Raw genomic sequence first — 13,677 nt, 5'->3', positions numbered from 1 at the left:
ACACACATAGCTAGCAAAATTTGGCTCCAACTCCATTTACAAGTTTGCTGATGACACGACTGTAGTGGGTTGGATCTCAAACAATGATGAGTCAGAGTGCAGGAGAAAAATAGAGAACCTAGTAGCATGGTGTAACAACAACAATCTCTCCCTCAACGTCAGCAAAACTAAGGAGATGGTCATTGACTTCAGGAAGCGAAGTATTGTACACACCAATGTCTGCATCAATGGTGCCAAGGTGGAGATGGTTGACAGCTTCAAATTCCTAGATGCGCACATCACTAACAATCTGTCCTGGTCCACCCATGTCGCGCTACAATCAAGAAAGCACAACAGTGCCTATACTTCCTCAGGAAACGAAGGAAATTTGGCATGTCCACATTAATTCTTACCAATTTTTACAGACGCACCATAGAAAGCATCCTACCTGGCTACATCACAGCTTGGTGTGGCAACTGCTCAGACCGTAAGAAACTACAGAGAGTCGTGAACACCGCCCAATCCATCAAGCGAACCTGCCTCCCATCCATTGACTCTGTCTGCACCTCCTGTTGCCTTGGGAAAGCGGGCAGCATAATCAAAGACACCTCCCACTCGGGCTATTCTCTCTTCCAACTATCTTCCATTGACATAGATACAAAAGTCTGAGAATAGCTTCCTCCCCGCTGTTGTCCGACACCAGAGTGACCCTCTTATGACTGAACTAATCTCTCCACAAGTTTCCTCCCACAAGTCCCGAAAGACGTGCCGTTAGGTGAATGGACATTCTGAATTCTCCCTCTGTGTACCCGAACAGGCGCTGGAATGTGGCGACTAGGGGCTTTTCACAGTAACTTAATTGCAGTGTTAATGTAGACCACCTTGTGACAATAAAGATTATTACTATTATACTACTCTCCATGTGCTTTACCAATGTCTATGTATTTACATTGTGTATTTATCATATGCCCTATGTTTTCCATGGTATGGAATCATAGAATTTATGAAGTGCAGAAGGAGGCCATTCGCCCCATCGAGTCTGCGCCAGCCCTTGGAAAGAGCACCCTACTTAAGCCCACACCTCCACCCTATTCCAGTAACCCCACCTAACCTTTTTGGACACTAAGGGCAACTTGGCATGGCCAATCCACCTAACCTGCACATCTTTGGGCTGTGGGAGAAAACTGGAGCACCCGGACAAAACCCATGCAGACACGGGGAGAAAGTTCAAACTCCACACCATCGCCCAAGGCCGGAATTGAAGATCTGCCTGGACTGTACACCGAACAATACTTTTCACTGTACCTCGGTAGCCAGGAAACTAGAAAGAAACCAAAGAGAAAATGCTGAAAAATCTCAACAGGTCTGGCAGCATCTGCAGGGAGAGAAAAGAGTTAACGTTTCGAGTCCAGATGACCCTTTGTCAAAGCTGGACTCGAAACGTTAGCTCTTTTTTTCTCCCTACAGATGCTGCCAGACATGCTGAGATTTTCCAGCATTTTCTCTTTGGTTTCAGATTCCAGCATCCACAATAATTTGCTTTTAACTAGAAAGAAATGTCTTGATTTTCCTTGAAATAGTGCTGTGGGATCTTTTACCTCTACCACTCAACTCCGGTCCATAACTACTGATAAAATTTCTCCCTGATTGCAGTTAAGTAATCTCACAGACTTGGGCATCTCTCCGTAACAAATTTGTGCTGACTGTCTTTAATGAATCTGTATCTTTCCAAATTAAGATTTATCCTGTCCCTCTGAATTTTTCCAATAATTTGTCCACTACTGTGACTAGACTGGCAGGCCGTAAATATTCAGTGTGTTCCTTTCGCCCATTTTAAACAGTGGGACAATGTTAGCGACACCTGTACCAGAGAGGATTGGAAAATGATGGTCAGAGACTCCACTATTTCTTCCCTTGCTTCCATTAGCCTAGAGTACATTTCATCGGGGCCAGAGAATTCAAAGATGTGAAATCCACCTCCCCTTCCCATAGAATCCCTGCAGTGCAGAGGAGACCATCTAGCTCATCGAGCCTGCACTGACCACTGAAAGAGCACCCCCCTCAAGCCCACTTTCCCGCCCTGTCCTAATACTCCTTAACCTAACCTACACATCCCTGGACACTAAGGGGCAATTTAAGTGTGGTCAGTCCGCCTAACCTGCACATCTTTGGACTGCGGGAGGAAACCCACACAGACAAGGGGAGAACCCACACAGGCAGTCATGTAAGGCTGGAATTGAACCGGGTTTCTAGCCCTGTGAGGCAGCAGTGCTAGCCACTGTGCCGTCCCTCCCTTTTGTGAAACAGACACAAGATATTCACTAAGAACCATCCCAGTGTCCCGTACCTCCACACACCCTTTTGGTCCTTAGTAAGCTCAACTCTTTCTTTAATTATCCTTTTCATCTTTATGTATTTATAAAAATCTTCATTTTTTTCCCCTTCGGTTTTAGTTGCAGTGTTTTTGCAGACCCTGTATGCTCTCCTGACTTTTTTAAATTTCTCCTCTACGATTTTATACTCTATTTTCTTCAGTATTCAGCCTTTGCCAAAAGCTTCCTTTTTTTTCCCCTTTATCTTCTTCTCCCTTTATTCCCTGTCATCTGGATTTCTTAGTCCCACTCTTTTTCTGTTGGGGAATATTCTTGCTCCGAAACCTCATTGTCTCTTTGCTGAACGTCTCCCACTGATCAGGCACTAATTTACCTTCAAAGAGCTGTATGCAGTTCACTTTAGCTAAATCACATCTCAGCTTTTGTAAAATTACAAGGAAAGGATGTCCCGAAGCGTGGTACATTGGCGAGACCATGCAGACGCTGCGACAACGAATGAACGGACATCGCGCGACAATCACCAGGCAGGAATGTTCCCTTCCAGTCGGGGAACACTTCAGCAGTCAAGGGCATTCAGCCTCTGATCTCCGGGTAAGCGTTCTCCAAGGCGGCCTTCAGGACTCGCGACAACGCAGAATCGCCGAGCAGAAACTTATAGCCAAGTTCCGCACACATGAGTGCGGCCTCAACCGGGACCTGGGATTCATGCCGCATTACATTCCTCCCCCGCCATCTGGCCTGCGAAATCCTACCAACTGTCCTGGCTTGAGACAATTCACACCTCTTTAACCTGGGGTTACCCCTATCTCAGGATCTGTAAAGACTTAATCACCTGCTAATGTTTGCATTCTAAACATTGTCTTGCATCTTTGAATTTGTCTATATATATATGTTTCTGGGACATACCTCTTCATTCACCTGAGGAAGGAGCAGTGCTCCGAAAACTAGTGTTTGAAACAAACCTGTTGGACTTTAACCTGGTGTTGTAAGACTTCTTACTTTGTAAAATTAGCTTTTCCTCAATTGAGAACTTTTATTCCTGGTGTCTCTTTATGTCCTTTTCCATAAGTACCCTTGATTTAACTAAATCATGATCTCGCCCAATGTGGCTCCCCAACTGATGACCCTTTTAATTTGCCCAGTTTCAGTCCCTAAAACAGTCTTGAACTGCCCCTTGGTCTTGCTTCATCCTGAATGCATTTCAAGACAACTACAGGGCACGTTTCATGCTGCCTGCACCAAAGCTGGCACAGACCTTAAAGACAGGATGATGGAAAGATTGTGAGTTGCTGAATCTTGGAAGGACTGCAGTGACTATTCACCTTTTATTAGACTTGAGTAGAAACACTGAATACAGTTATTTTTGCATTAAATGTTTTATTTTGCAATTAATCTTGATTAACGAATTAAACCTCGGGCTGGAAACTGCAAACTTAAACCAGATTGTCTCCATGTTGTGGTACCAATTGGTCACTTTGACCTCTTCCCCTGATTCTGTCACAAAAATCCAGACAATCCTCGTGCAGTTCTCCTGGGACAAAATATTGCACTGGGTCGCTGCTGAGGGTCTAAGACTCCCACTTAGGGAGGGCGGTAAGGCACTGGTGTGCCTTCGCACATATACGGTGACGTTTGACCTTTAGACCCTGCAGCGCTATCTTTGCATCCAGCCCCCTCACAGATGGTGTGCCCTGGATGTATTTCATCCGCCAACTGCATGGCCTGAACTATGATGTTCAGATCCTGAGGGATCTTCTTAACCCCTTGCAGGCGATATTACAAAGATGAAAGATGAGGGAAAGGCAGTAGATGTTGTATACATGGACTTCAGTAAAGCTTTTGAGGAGAGCTGGCAAATTGGATACAGACCTGGCTTGGGCACAGAAGACATGGTAGCAGTAGAAGGGTGCTTTTCTGAATGGAAGGCTGTGATTAGTGGCGTTCCACGGGGATCACTTCTGGGGCCTTTGTTGTTTGTGGTGTATAAAAATGATTTGGAAGAAAATGTAGCTAGTCTGATTAGTAAGTTCGCAGACGACACAAAAATTGGTGGAGTTGCAGATAGTGAAGAGGATTGTCAAAGGGTACACAGGATATAAACTGGTTGGAGTCTTGGGTGAAGAAATGGCAGATGGAGTGTGAGGTAATGCGCTTTGGAAGGTCCAATGCATATAGGAATTACACAACAAATGGTAGAACTCTTGTGAGAACTGACAGACAGATCTGGGCGTGCATGTCCACCGATCACAAAGTGGCAACGCATGTGGATAGGGTGATCAAGAAGGCATACGGCATGCTGGCCCTCATCGGTCGGGGCATTGAATATGAAAATTGACATGTCATATTGCAGCTGTACAAGACCTTAGTTAGGCGTCATTTGGAATATTATATACAATTCTGGTCGCCACACTGAAGGATGTGGATGCTTTGGAGAGGGTACAGAAGTGCTTTACTAGGATGTTACCTGCTATGGAGGGCATTAGCTATGAGGAGAGGTTAGATAAACTTAGCCTGTTCTCACTGGAACAACGGAGGTTGAGAGGCCACCTGATAGAGGTCTACAAGATTATGAGTGGCATGGATAGAGTGGATAGTCAGATGCTCTTTCCTGGGGTAGGAGAGTCAAATACTAGGGGACATAGGTTTAAAGTACATGGGGAAAAGTTTAGAACAGATGTGCAAGGCAAGTTTTTTTTACACAGGGTGGTAACATGGAACACGCTGCCTGGGGAGGTGGTGGGAGCAGGTACGATAGCGGCATTTAAGGGACATCTAGACAAATATCTAAATAGGGTGGGAATGGAAGGATATGGTCTCCATAAGTGCATAGGGTTTTAATTTAGGCAGGTACCATGGTCGGCGCAGGCTTGGAGGGCCGAAGGGCCTGCACCTGTGCTGTATTGTTCTTTGTTGCCCATCTTTTACCAGGACCTGTTCAAAGTAGGAACATGACTGTCTCACACGCAGCTTCCTGCCTCCCCCCGGGTCTGGATTACCATCCTATCCATCTACTATCCATCGTCAGCAAAGTGATAGAAGGAATTATCAACAGTGCTATCAAGTAGCACTTACTCAGCAATAACCTGCTCACACAGAAGCTCGGCTTCTGTTCCGCCAGGGTCACTCAGCTCTTGACCTCATTACAACCTTGGTTCAAACATGGACAAAAGCGCTGAATGCCCTTGATGTCAAAGCAGCATTTGACCGAGTATGGCACCAAGAAGCCCTAGCTAAACTGGAGTCAATGGGAATCGGGGAGAACTGTCTGCTGGTTGGAGTCATACCTGGCACAAAGGAAGATGGTTGTGGTGGTTGGAGGTCAATAATCTCAACAAAGGATGTCACTGCAGGAGTTCCTCTGGGTAGTCCCAGGCCCAATCATCTTCAGCTGTTTCCCTTCCATCATTAGGTCAGAAGTGGGATTGCACAATACTCAGCATTATTCGTGACTCCTCAGATAATGAAGCAGTCCATGTCAAAATGCAGCAAGACCTGGACAATATCCAGGCTTGGGATGACAAATGGCAAGTTACATTCGCGTCACACAAGTGTCAGGCAATAACCATCTCATACAAGGGCGGATCTAACCATCGCCCCATGACATTCAATGGCATTACCATCGCTGAATCCCCCACAATCAACATTCTGGAGGTTACCATTGATCAGAAACTGAACTGGACTAGCCATGTGGCTACCAGGGCAGGTCAAAGGATAGGAATCCTACAGCGAGTAACTCTCCACCTGACACCCCCAAAGCCTGTCCACCATCTGCAAGGTACAGTCAGGAGTGCCTGGATGAGTGCATCTCCAATAACACTCAGGAAGCTCGACACCATCCAGGACAAAGCCCGCTTGATTGCTCCCCCTTCCACAAACATTCAAACCCTCCACCACCGATGAACAGTGACAGCCATGTGTACCATCTGCAAGATGCATTGCAGTAACTCACCAAGGTCCCTTAGGCAGCACCTTCCAAACCTACAACCACTACCACCTAGGACAAGAGCAGCAGATATCTGGGAACCCCACCACCTGGAGGTTCCCCTCCAAGTCACTCACCACCCTGACTTGGAACTATATCACCGTTCCTTCACAGTTGCTGGGGCAACATCCTGGAACTCCTTCCCTAACAGCCACTGTGGGTGTACCTACACCTCGGGGACTGCAGCAGTTCAAGAAGGCAACTCACCACCACCTTCTGAAGGACAACCAGGGATGGGCAATAAATGCTGGGCCTAGCCAGCGATGCCCACACCCCGTAAAATGAATTTATTTAAAAAAATAATTAGTGGCTATTGTCAGGGAGAGGCTGCTCAGGAATCCGCACCTCCACCAAAGTCATTTTGGGTAGCTGGCGGAGAGGTGGGCTGTGGCTGCCGGGGTGACCTGGGATGTGCTGGGTGGCGGAGTAGTGGGCTGGTTGATACCCTGTGAGTTGGTATGTCGCTCGGAGGTGGATGTCCAGCTTCTGGCCAATCCCATCCATTACCTCAAAATGGTTGTGCTCGGACATGCTGGCAGTAGTGGTTTTGAGGTGGCACAGGTGTGAGTTGGACTCCCGTCAGAGCGGACCCCTGCTCAGACGGGAGTTCACATTGGTCCCTCCCCTCCCCTCGGGGGGGCTGGAGCCCCACAGACAAAGATGGAGGGTGTTACACGCAGCAGTTCCATACAATGGTAGGCATCGGTTCACAGACTCCAAAGATGCCTGCCTTTTTTTGTGGCCTTGTGGAGTTTATGGACCATGCATATGTACATTGTTAGAGACTACACCCCTTTTTCAGTTTTTTTGAAAAATCTTTTGTCACAGTTTTTTTGCACTTCAGCCCCACGTGGGAGCTGGACCTCCACGTGAACCTGCTCCTGGGCCAGGCCAAACTTTCCATAAACAGGTCCAGGCAGCGGACGACTGAGGGGGTTGTCCGACTGTCTGCCCCTCTACCGCGGTTACATTCGGGACGGGAGAGGGAGCATGTGGTGTCCACGGGTACATTTTGAGACCTGTGCCCACAAGGCCCCACGTAGACTGGGGTGCTTCCTTGACCCTCTTAATCTAATTTTAATTTGATGTTTACGTTTCATTTGCTCTTTTGTTTTGGTTTAAGACCGCATCCCTTTAAGGGGTTGATACTTTGAAATTGGTCCTTCAGTTATTTAATTTAGTTTAATTGTTTTGTACAAAGCAGTTGGAAAATGCAAACTCGTTCCCTACATTAACCCTTGCCTATTTTAAATAAAATAGATTGAGTATCAGATAATTGCTGCACAAGATTGAGCTAATGTTTTGGGCAAACTATTTTCAAACGTTACTGTAATGTTCTAGAACGCATTGTTTATCTGATCTGTTGGGAGACCAAAAGGTATTTTGGCAATTTAAATGGACAGGAGAGGGGGGCAGGAAGAGCTTTGCAGAAAGGGCAAGCAGGCAGGATTGCCCCTGAGGTGCAGACACTGAGCGACATCAGGCACTAACCCGTATCGTACCGGCACTGGCTGACAACAGTGGTGAGGAACCGTGTGTGTGCTGTCGGACATAGTGCAAGCTGAATGCACAACTGTTCTTGGAATGTGGGCAGACACACGTCTGGAGTTAATGTTTGAAGAATTCTGTTCCCCCTGTGCCTATCATGCTAATTCTGTTCAAGTTAATATGATGGTTGAAATTCTTCATTTCTGCCCTATTATTTTTGCTCTTCTCTGAGATTTCCCAACATGTATGCTTCTTTGATTGTTTGAGGATCTATAGTACATTCCCAACAGTGTGATTGACCTTATTTGTTCTTTAGATCACCCCATATGACCTGATTTGATAATCCTGTTACCATAACATCCCTGCTCTTTAAATAATATGGTGACTGCCCTCTTTTAACCCCCTCTCTACCTCGTCTGAAAACTATGTAACTCGGAATGCTGAGCTGCCAGTCCTGCTCTTTTTTTTTCAGCCTTGACTCAGTAATAACTATAATACACAAGCAAATTAACAAGGAGCCATTCAGCCCCTCGAGCCTGCTGCATCCTTTAATAAGGCTGGTTTGATCGTAACCTCAACTCTGCGTCCTACCAATTCCCAATAACCTGCATCCTGCCTATCCTCGATAACCTATCACCCCCTTGCTTACTAAGAATCTATCCAGCTCTGCCTTAAAATATTCAAAGATCCTGCTTGTACCACCTTTTCAGGAAGAGAGTTCCAGAGATTCGTGTCTCTCCAAGAAAACATTTTGCCTCATCTCTGTCTTAAATGAGTGGCCCCAAACAGTGACCCCTAGTTCTAGATTCTCCCACAAGCGGAAGCCTCGTCTCCATATCCACCCTGTCAATACCTGTCAGGCTCTTAAAAGTTTCAATCAAGTCGCTTCTTGCTCTTCTAAACTCCAGCAGATACAAACCTTTGTTTTCATAAATTTAGAGTACCCAATTCTTTTTTGTGTCCTCATATTTGGCAAGCATCTCATCCATCCCTTCATCCAAGTCATTTATATAAATTATAAACAGTAGACATCCCATAACCGATCCTTGTGGCATGCCACTCCTTACATCTTGTCCTTACAACCTGTCGCCAGCTCGCCCCTTGGCTCTCACCCGGCCCACACGTTTCTCCCCCCCACCCACTATCGTCTCCCCCTCACCCCACGCATTCCCTCTTTTAACCGTTATATGTAATTAAACATTTATAACAGATTTGAAAAGTGCTATAACTGTTTTAGATACTTAAAATCGGAATAAACTCCCCTGTCAGTGACCTGAAGACTGTGCTCAAGGCAGCATTGCTTCAGTTTATGACGTGACTGGGGAGGTGTATGCGTTCAGCGTCATTGCGCTGGGCTGGAGCTCTTGTTCTCCTGCGAGGCTCAGCTGCAGCAAGAGGAGCTTCTCGCTGTCGTTTGTGAAGTAGCTCAGTTTGTTTATTGGCAGCAATTATCACCACTTCATTACTGACCATTGCAACTGATAACACTCAGAAAAAACTTAATTCAAAGTAAACCTCATTTGGCTTTTGTTTCATGAACTGTAAAACATTTTGGGACTACCTAACGTCATGGGAATGCTCTTGAAATGTAAGTCAGTCTGTTCTTTATGTTCTCTTGTTCAAATGATGTAATCCCTCTCACACCCTCTCTCTCTCTCAGGTTGGTAACTACCTGCGCATGTTCAGGGGTTCCCTATACAAGAGGTACCCGTCTCTGTGTCGCCGTCTAGCCACAGTTGAGGAAAGGAAGAAGATTGTAGCATCCTCTCACGGTAGGTCCCCTGCCCCTTCCCCAACACAGTAATTGAGTTGAAATTTTCATAGAATTTACAGTGCAGAAGGAGGCCAATCGGCCCATCGAGTCTGCACCGGCTCTTGGAAAGAGCACCCTACCCAAGCCCACACCTCCACCCTATTCCCATAACCCAGTTACCCCACCCAACACTAAGGGCAATTTTGGACACTAAGGGCAATTTATCATGGCCAATCCACCTAACCTGCACATCTTTGGACTGTGGGAGGAAACCGGAGCACCCGGAGGAAACCCACGTACACACAGGGAGAACGTGCAGACTCCGCACAGACAGTGACCCAAGCCGGGAATCGAACCTGGGACCCTGGAGCTGTGAAGCAATTGTGCTAACCACTATGCTATCGTGCTGCCCTCCTATTGCTGACTATTACATCAGATGTTAGTGAAAGAGCCAATATTTGCGGTATTCACGTGGTAGTTTATTCTGGTTTTAAAATATCTAACATCACCAGCTGGAGGTACCCCTCCAAGTCACTCACCACCCTGACTTGGAAATATATCGCCATTACTTCACTGTCACTGGGTCAAAATCCTGGAGCTCCCTCCCTAACAGCACTGTGGATGTACCTACAACACATGGAATTCAGCGGTTCAAGAAGGCAGCTTACCACCACCTTCTCAAGGGCAATTAAGGATGGGCAATAAATGCTGGCCTAATCAGCAAAGCCACGTACTGTAAAATAATTTTTAAAAGTTAGACCAGCTCTGCATTAGGTTACAATGTTTCGCATTTATTAACTCCCCTGGCCACAACACCCTTGAAGATAATGATTCTCACTGCAGAGTAGTACCCGAATCATACTTGAAGCTCAGCCCATTAATTCTTTACAATGTGTTGGCCGACTGCTTAACTGTGGAGGTCATCACACCAAGTCGATCCCTGTTCCTATCATAATCTCACATGTTTGCACTTTCAAGCGGGGGAGTATTGCACAGGCAGTGTAGAGTCTGCCCTGCTCTGAACGCTCTTATAAACCCTGTGGCGGAGGACAGCGATTCCAGCTCGAGCCAGATTACATGTGGATCTTTATGCTATGTGAGTTGGTAATATATTAATATAAGAATAGAGGCATGGACTATTTTCTAATCGGTGACAAAATTCATAATGCTGAAGTGCAAAGGGACTTGGGAGTCCTAGTCCAGGATTCTCTGAAGGTAAACTTGCAGGTTGAGTCCGTAATTAAGAAAGCAAATGCAATGTTGTCATTTATCTCAAGAGGCTTGGAATATAAAAGCAGGGATGTACTTCTGAAGCTTTATAAAGGATTAGTTAGGCCCCATTTAGAATACTGTGAGCAATTTTGGGCCCCACACCTCAGGAAGGACATACTGGCACTGGAGCGGGTCCAGCGGAGATTCACACGGATGATCCCAGGAATGGTAGGCCTAACATACGATGAACGTCTGAGGATCCTGGGATTATATTCATTGGAGTTTAGGAGGTTGAGGGGAGATCTAATAGAAAATTACAAGATAATGAATGGCTTAGATAGGGTGGACGTAGGGAAGTTGTTTCCATTAGCAGGGGAGACTAGGACCCGGGGGCACAGCCTTAGAATAAAAGGGAGTCACTTTAGAACAGAGATGAGGAGAAATTTCTTCAGCCAGAGAGAGGTGGGTCTGTGGAATTCATTGCCACAGAGGGCGGTGGAGGCCGGGACGTTGAGTGTCTTTAAGACAGAAGTTGATCAATTCTTGATTTCTCGAGGAATTAAGGGCAATGGAGAGGGTAAATGGAGTTGAAATCAGCCATGATTGAATGGTGGAGTGGACTCGATGGGCCGAATGGCCTTCCGCTCCGATGTCTTATGGTCTATATTTCTTGAACAACAACAACAGAAAATACTAGGAAATCGCAGCAGGTCTGACTGCATCTGTGGAGAGAGAAGAGAGTTCTACCAGAGAGAAGAGAGTATTTCTTCAGGGCAGACATTCATGAAGGGAAGTGGCAGTGAATTAACACCTTTCTTCATACTGCTTGCCTAACCTGAGCTGGGAATGCCTCCATCCTGGTCCACTCCAGCACTGGAACCTCAGTGCTGACCTTATAATGGGAGCAAGGACCGACACACCCTCCTTCCCTGTGTTGCAGGAGGGGAAGGAACCAACCGGGAAATGTCACCAGTGATACGGTTTGTGTTTGAGATATAATCCCAGCTGCACCATTCTCTTCCCCTCGATGCTGGTGGGACTGCCTGAGTGCCAGAGCCCATTGACATTGGAGCTCAGTAAGCAGGAGTCCAGTGGCACAGGGTCTGCACTGACTGAAAGGACGCTGGACACATGTTCAATGGTGACTTTCAAAAGGGAACTGGAGAAATACTTGAATGATAAAAATGTTCAGGCCAATGGGGAAGGAGGCTGGGAATGGGATTCATTGGGTGGCTCTTTCAAAGGACAGCGTGGTAGCACAGTGGTTAGCACAATTGCTTCACAGCTTCAGGGTCCCAGGTTCGATTCCCGGCTTGGGTCACTGTGCGGAGTCTGCACGTACTCCCCCGCATCTGCGTGGGTTTCCTCTGGGTGCTCCGGTTTCCTCCCACAGTCCAAAGATGTGCAGGTTAGGTTGATTGGCCATGCTAAATTGCCCTTTGTGTCCAAAAATGGTTGGGTGGGGTTACTGGGTTAAGGGGATAGGGTGGAGGTGTGGGCTTGGGTAGGGTGCCCTTTCCAAGGGCAGTGCAGACTCAATGGGTCAAAACTTGTAAGGCTCCTCGCTCTCCTCTGTCCTGGATGAACTATCTGTAGCTGGGATTCCAGTTCCGTCCTGCCAGCCTCCTGCACGTGCCACACACAGATTATCTTCCTATGTGAAGCTGGCAGTGTGTGATGTTGGGATTCTCCTCTGCACTGATCTGGATAACTAGATACTGAGCAGGAGTGGGAACCCAGTCTGTGTTTCAACGTTTCCACCTCCCTCCTCGAGGTGCAAGGGATGTTTGGAGCATCATGCTAGAATTTTCTGTGTTGCTTAATATTAATTAGCTAGCCACTCTATTTACTGTTTGATTTGTTTCAGTGTTTTGAACTGACAGAAGTGTTGATGAAATATAACTCCAGAATATATAAACCTTTCTAAACCAATCCATCTGGGCAGCACGGTAGCGCAGTGGTTAGCATTGCTGCATCACGGTGCCGAGGTCCCAGGTTCGAACCCGGCTCTGGGTCTCTGTCCGAGTGGAGTTTGCACATTCTCCCCATGTTTGCGTGGGTTTCGCCCCCAAAACCCAAAGATGTGCAGGCTAGGTGGATTGGCGAAGCTAATTTGCCCCTTAAATGGAAAAAATGAATTGGGTACTTTAAAAAAAAAAAGAATAATAACTTTTTTTAAATAAACCAGCCCATCAGACAGAGATTAGCCCATGGAAGCCATGTGACCACAGCCTCCATTGTCAAATAATCCCAATAAATTCTCACCATAGGTTGCTAATCACATGACCATGAGGGGGGTGGGGGCGTGTCCAATTGAGGGAGGCTGAAGGCTGAGGTGAGTATGATGCAGTTAGTGCTGGGGGTGAGTGCAGACCAGGGTGGCAGTTGAGTGCGTGAGTCTGGGCTATTGTGACCGGGTTCCTTTCAGGGGTTGGGTGGGGGGTGGAAAGTGGTTGGGAACGTGGGTGGGGGTAGTGAAATAAACATTGAGAGGGTTTGTCACCATGGCCATTTACTGCATCAGAAATCAGCCACGGACGGAGCAGGACAACAATCCTGCTCCATCACAGAATTCTTGAAATGTAATCGAGAACTCAACAAAATTTGCTATTTTCTAGAGCTTTAGATTAAAACTGTGCATTTGAAGTATTTATATTGTGTTTTTTTAATTGACCAGATCATGGTTATACCACTTTAGCTACCAGTGTGACGCTTCTCAAAGCTGCGGAGGTTGAAGAAATCTTAGAGGGAAACGATGAGAAGTACAAGGCCATCTCGATCAGTACCGAGCCACCTGCTTATCTCAGGTACTGTCTGTATCCAACACTGTCCCAATACTGTCCACACTCACCCATCTCCTATCTCAGCTACTGTCTGTATCCAACACTGTCCCAATACTGTCCACACTCACCCATCTCCTATCTCAGCTA

At 46.6% G+C, this 13,677-nt stretch overlaps 1 protein-coding gene across 1 annotated transcript in view; it reads left to right on the top strand.

Annotated features, from left to right (window-relative positions):
• Positions 1–13,677, top strand: part of LOC140410926 (SWI/SNF-related matrix-associated actin-dependent regulator of chromatin subfamily B member 1-A-like) — a 75,313-nt gene that overhangs the window by 42,910 nt on the left and 18,726 nt on the right. The window contains 2 exon segments of the mRNA XM_072499772.1: positions 9,443–9,554; positions 13,425–13,554. Coding sequence (XP_072355873.1) covers positions 9,443–9,554; positions 13,425–13,554 — 242 coding nt within the window.

The sequence above is a fragment of the Scyliorhinus torazame genome, chromosome 1 (genome assembly GCF_047496885.1).
Source record: "Scyliorhinus torazame isolate Kashiwa2021f chromosome 1, sScyTor2.1, whole genome shotgun sequence".
NCBI classification, from domain to species: domain Eukaryota; kingdom Metazoa; phylum Chordata; class Chondrichthyes; order Carcharhiniformes; family Scyliorhinidae; genus Scyliorhinus; species Scyliorhinus torazame.
Note: the sequence above shows the minus strand (reverse complement) of the source record. Positions and strands in the feature narration are given on the sequence as shown.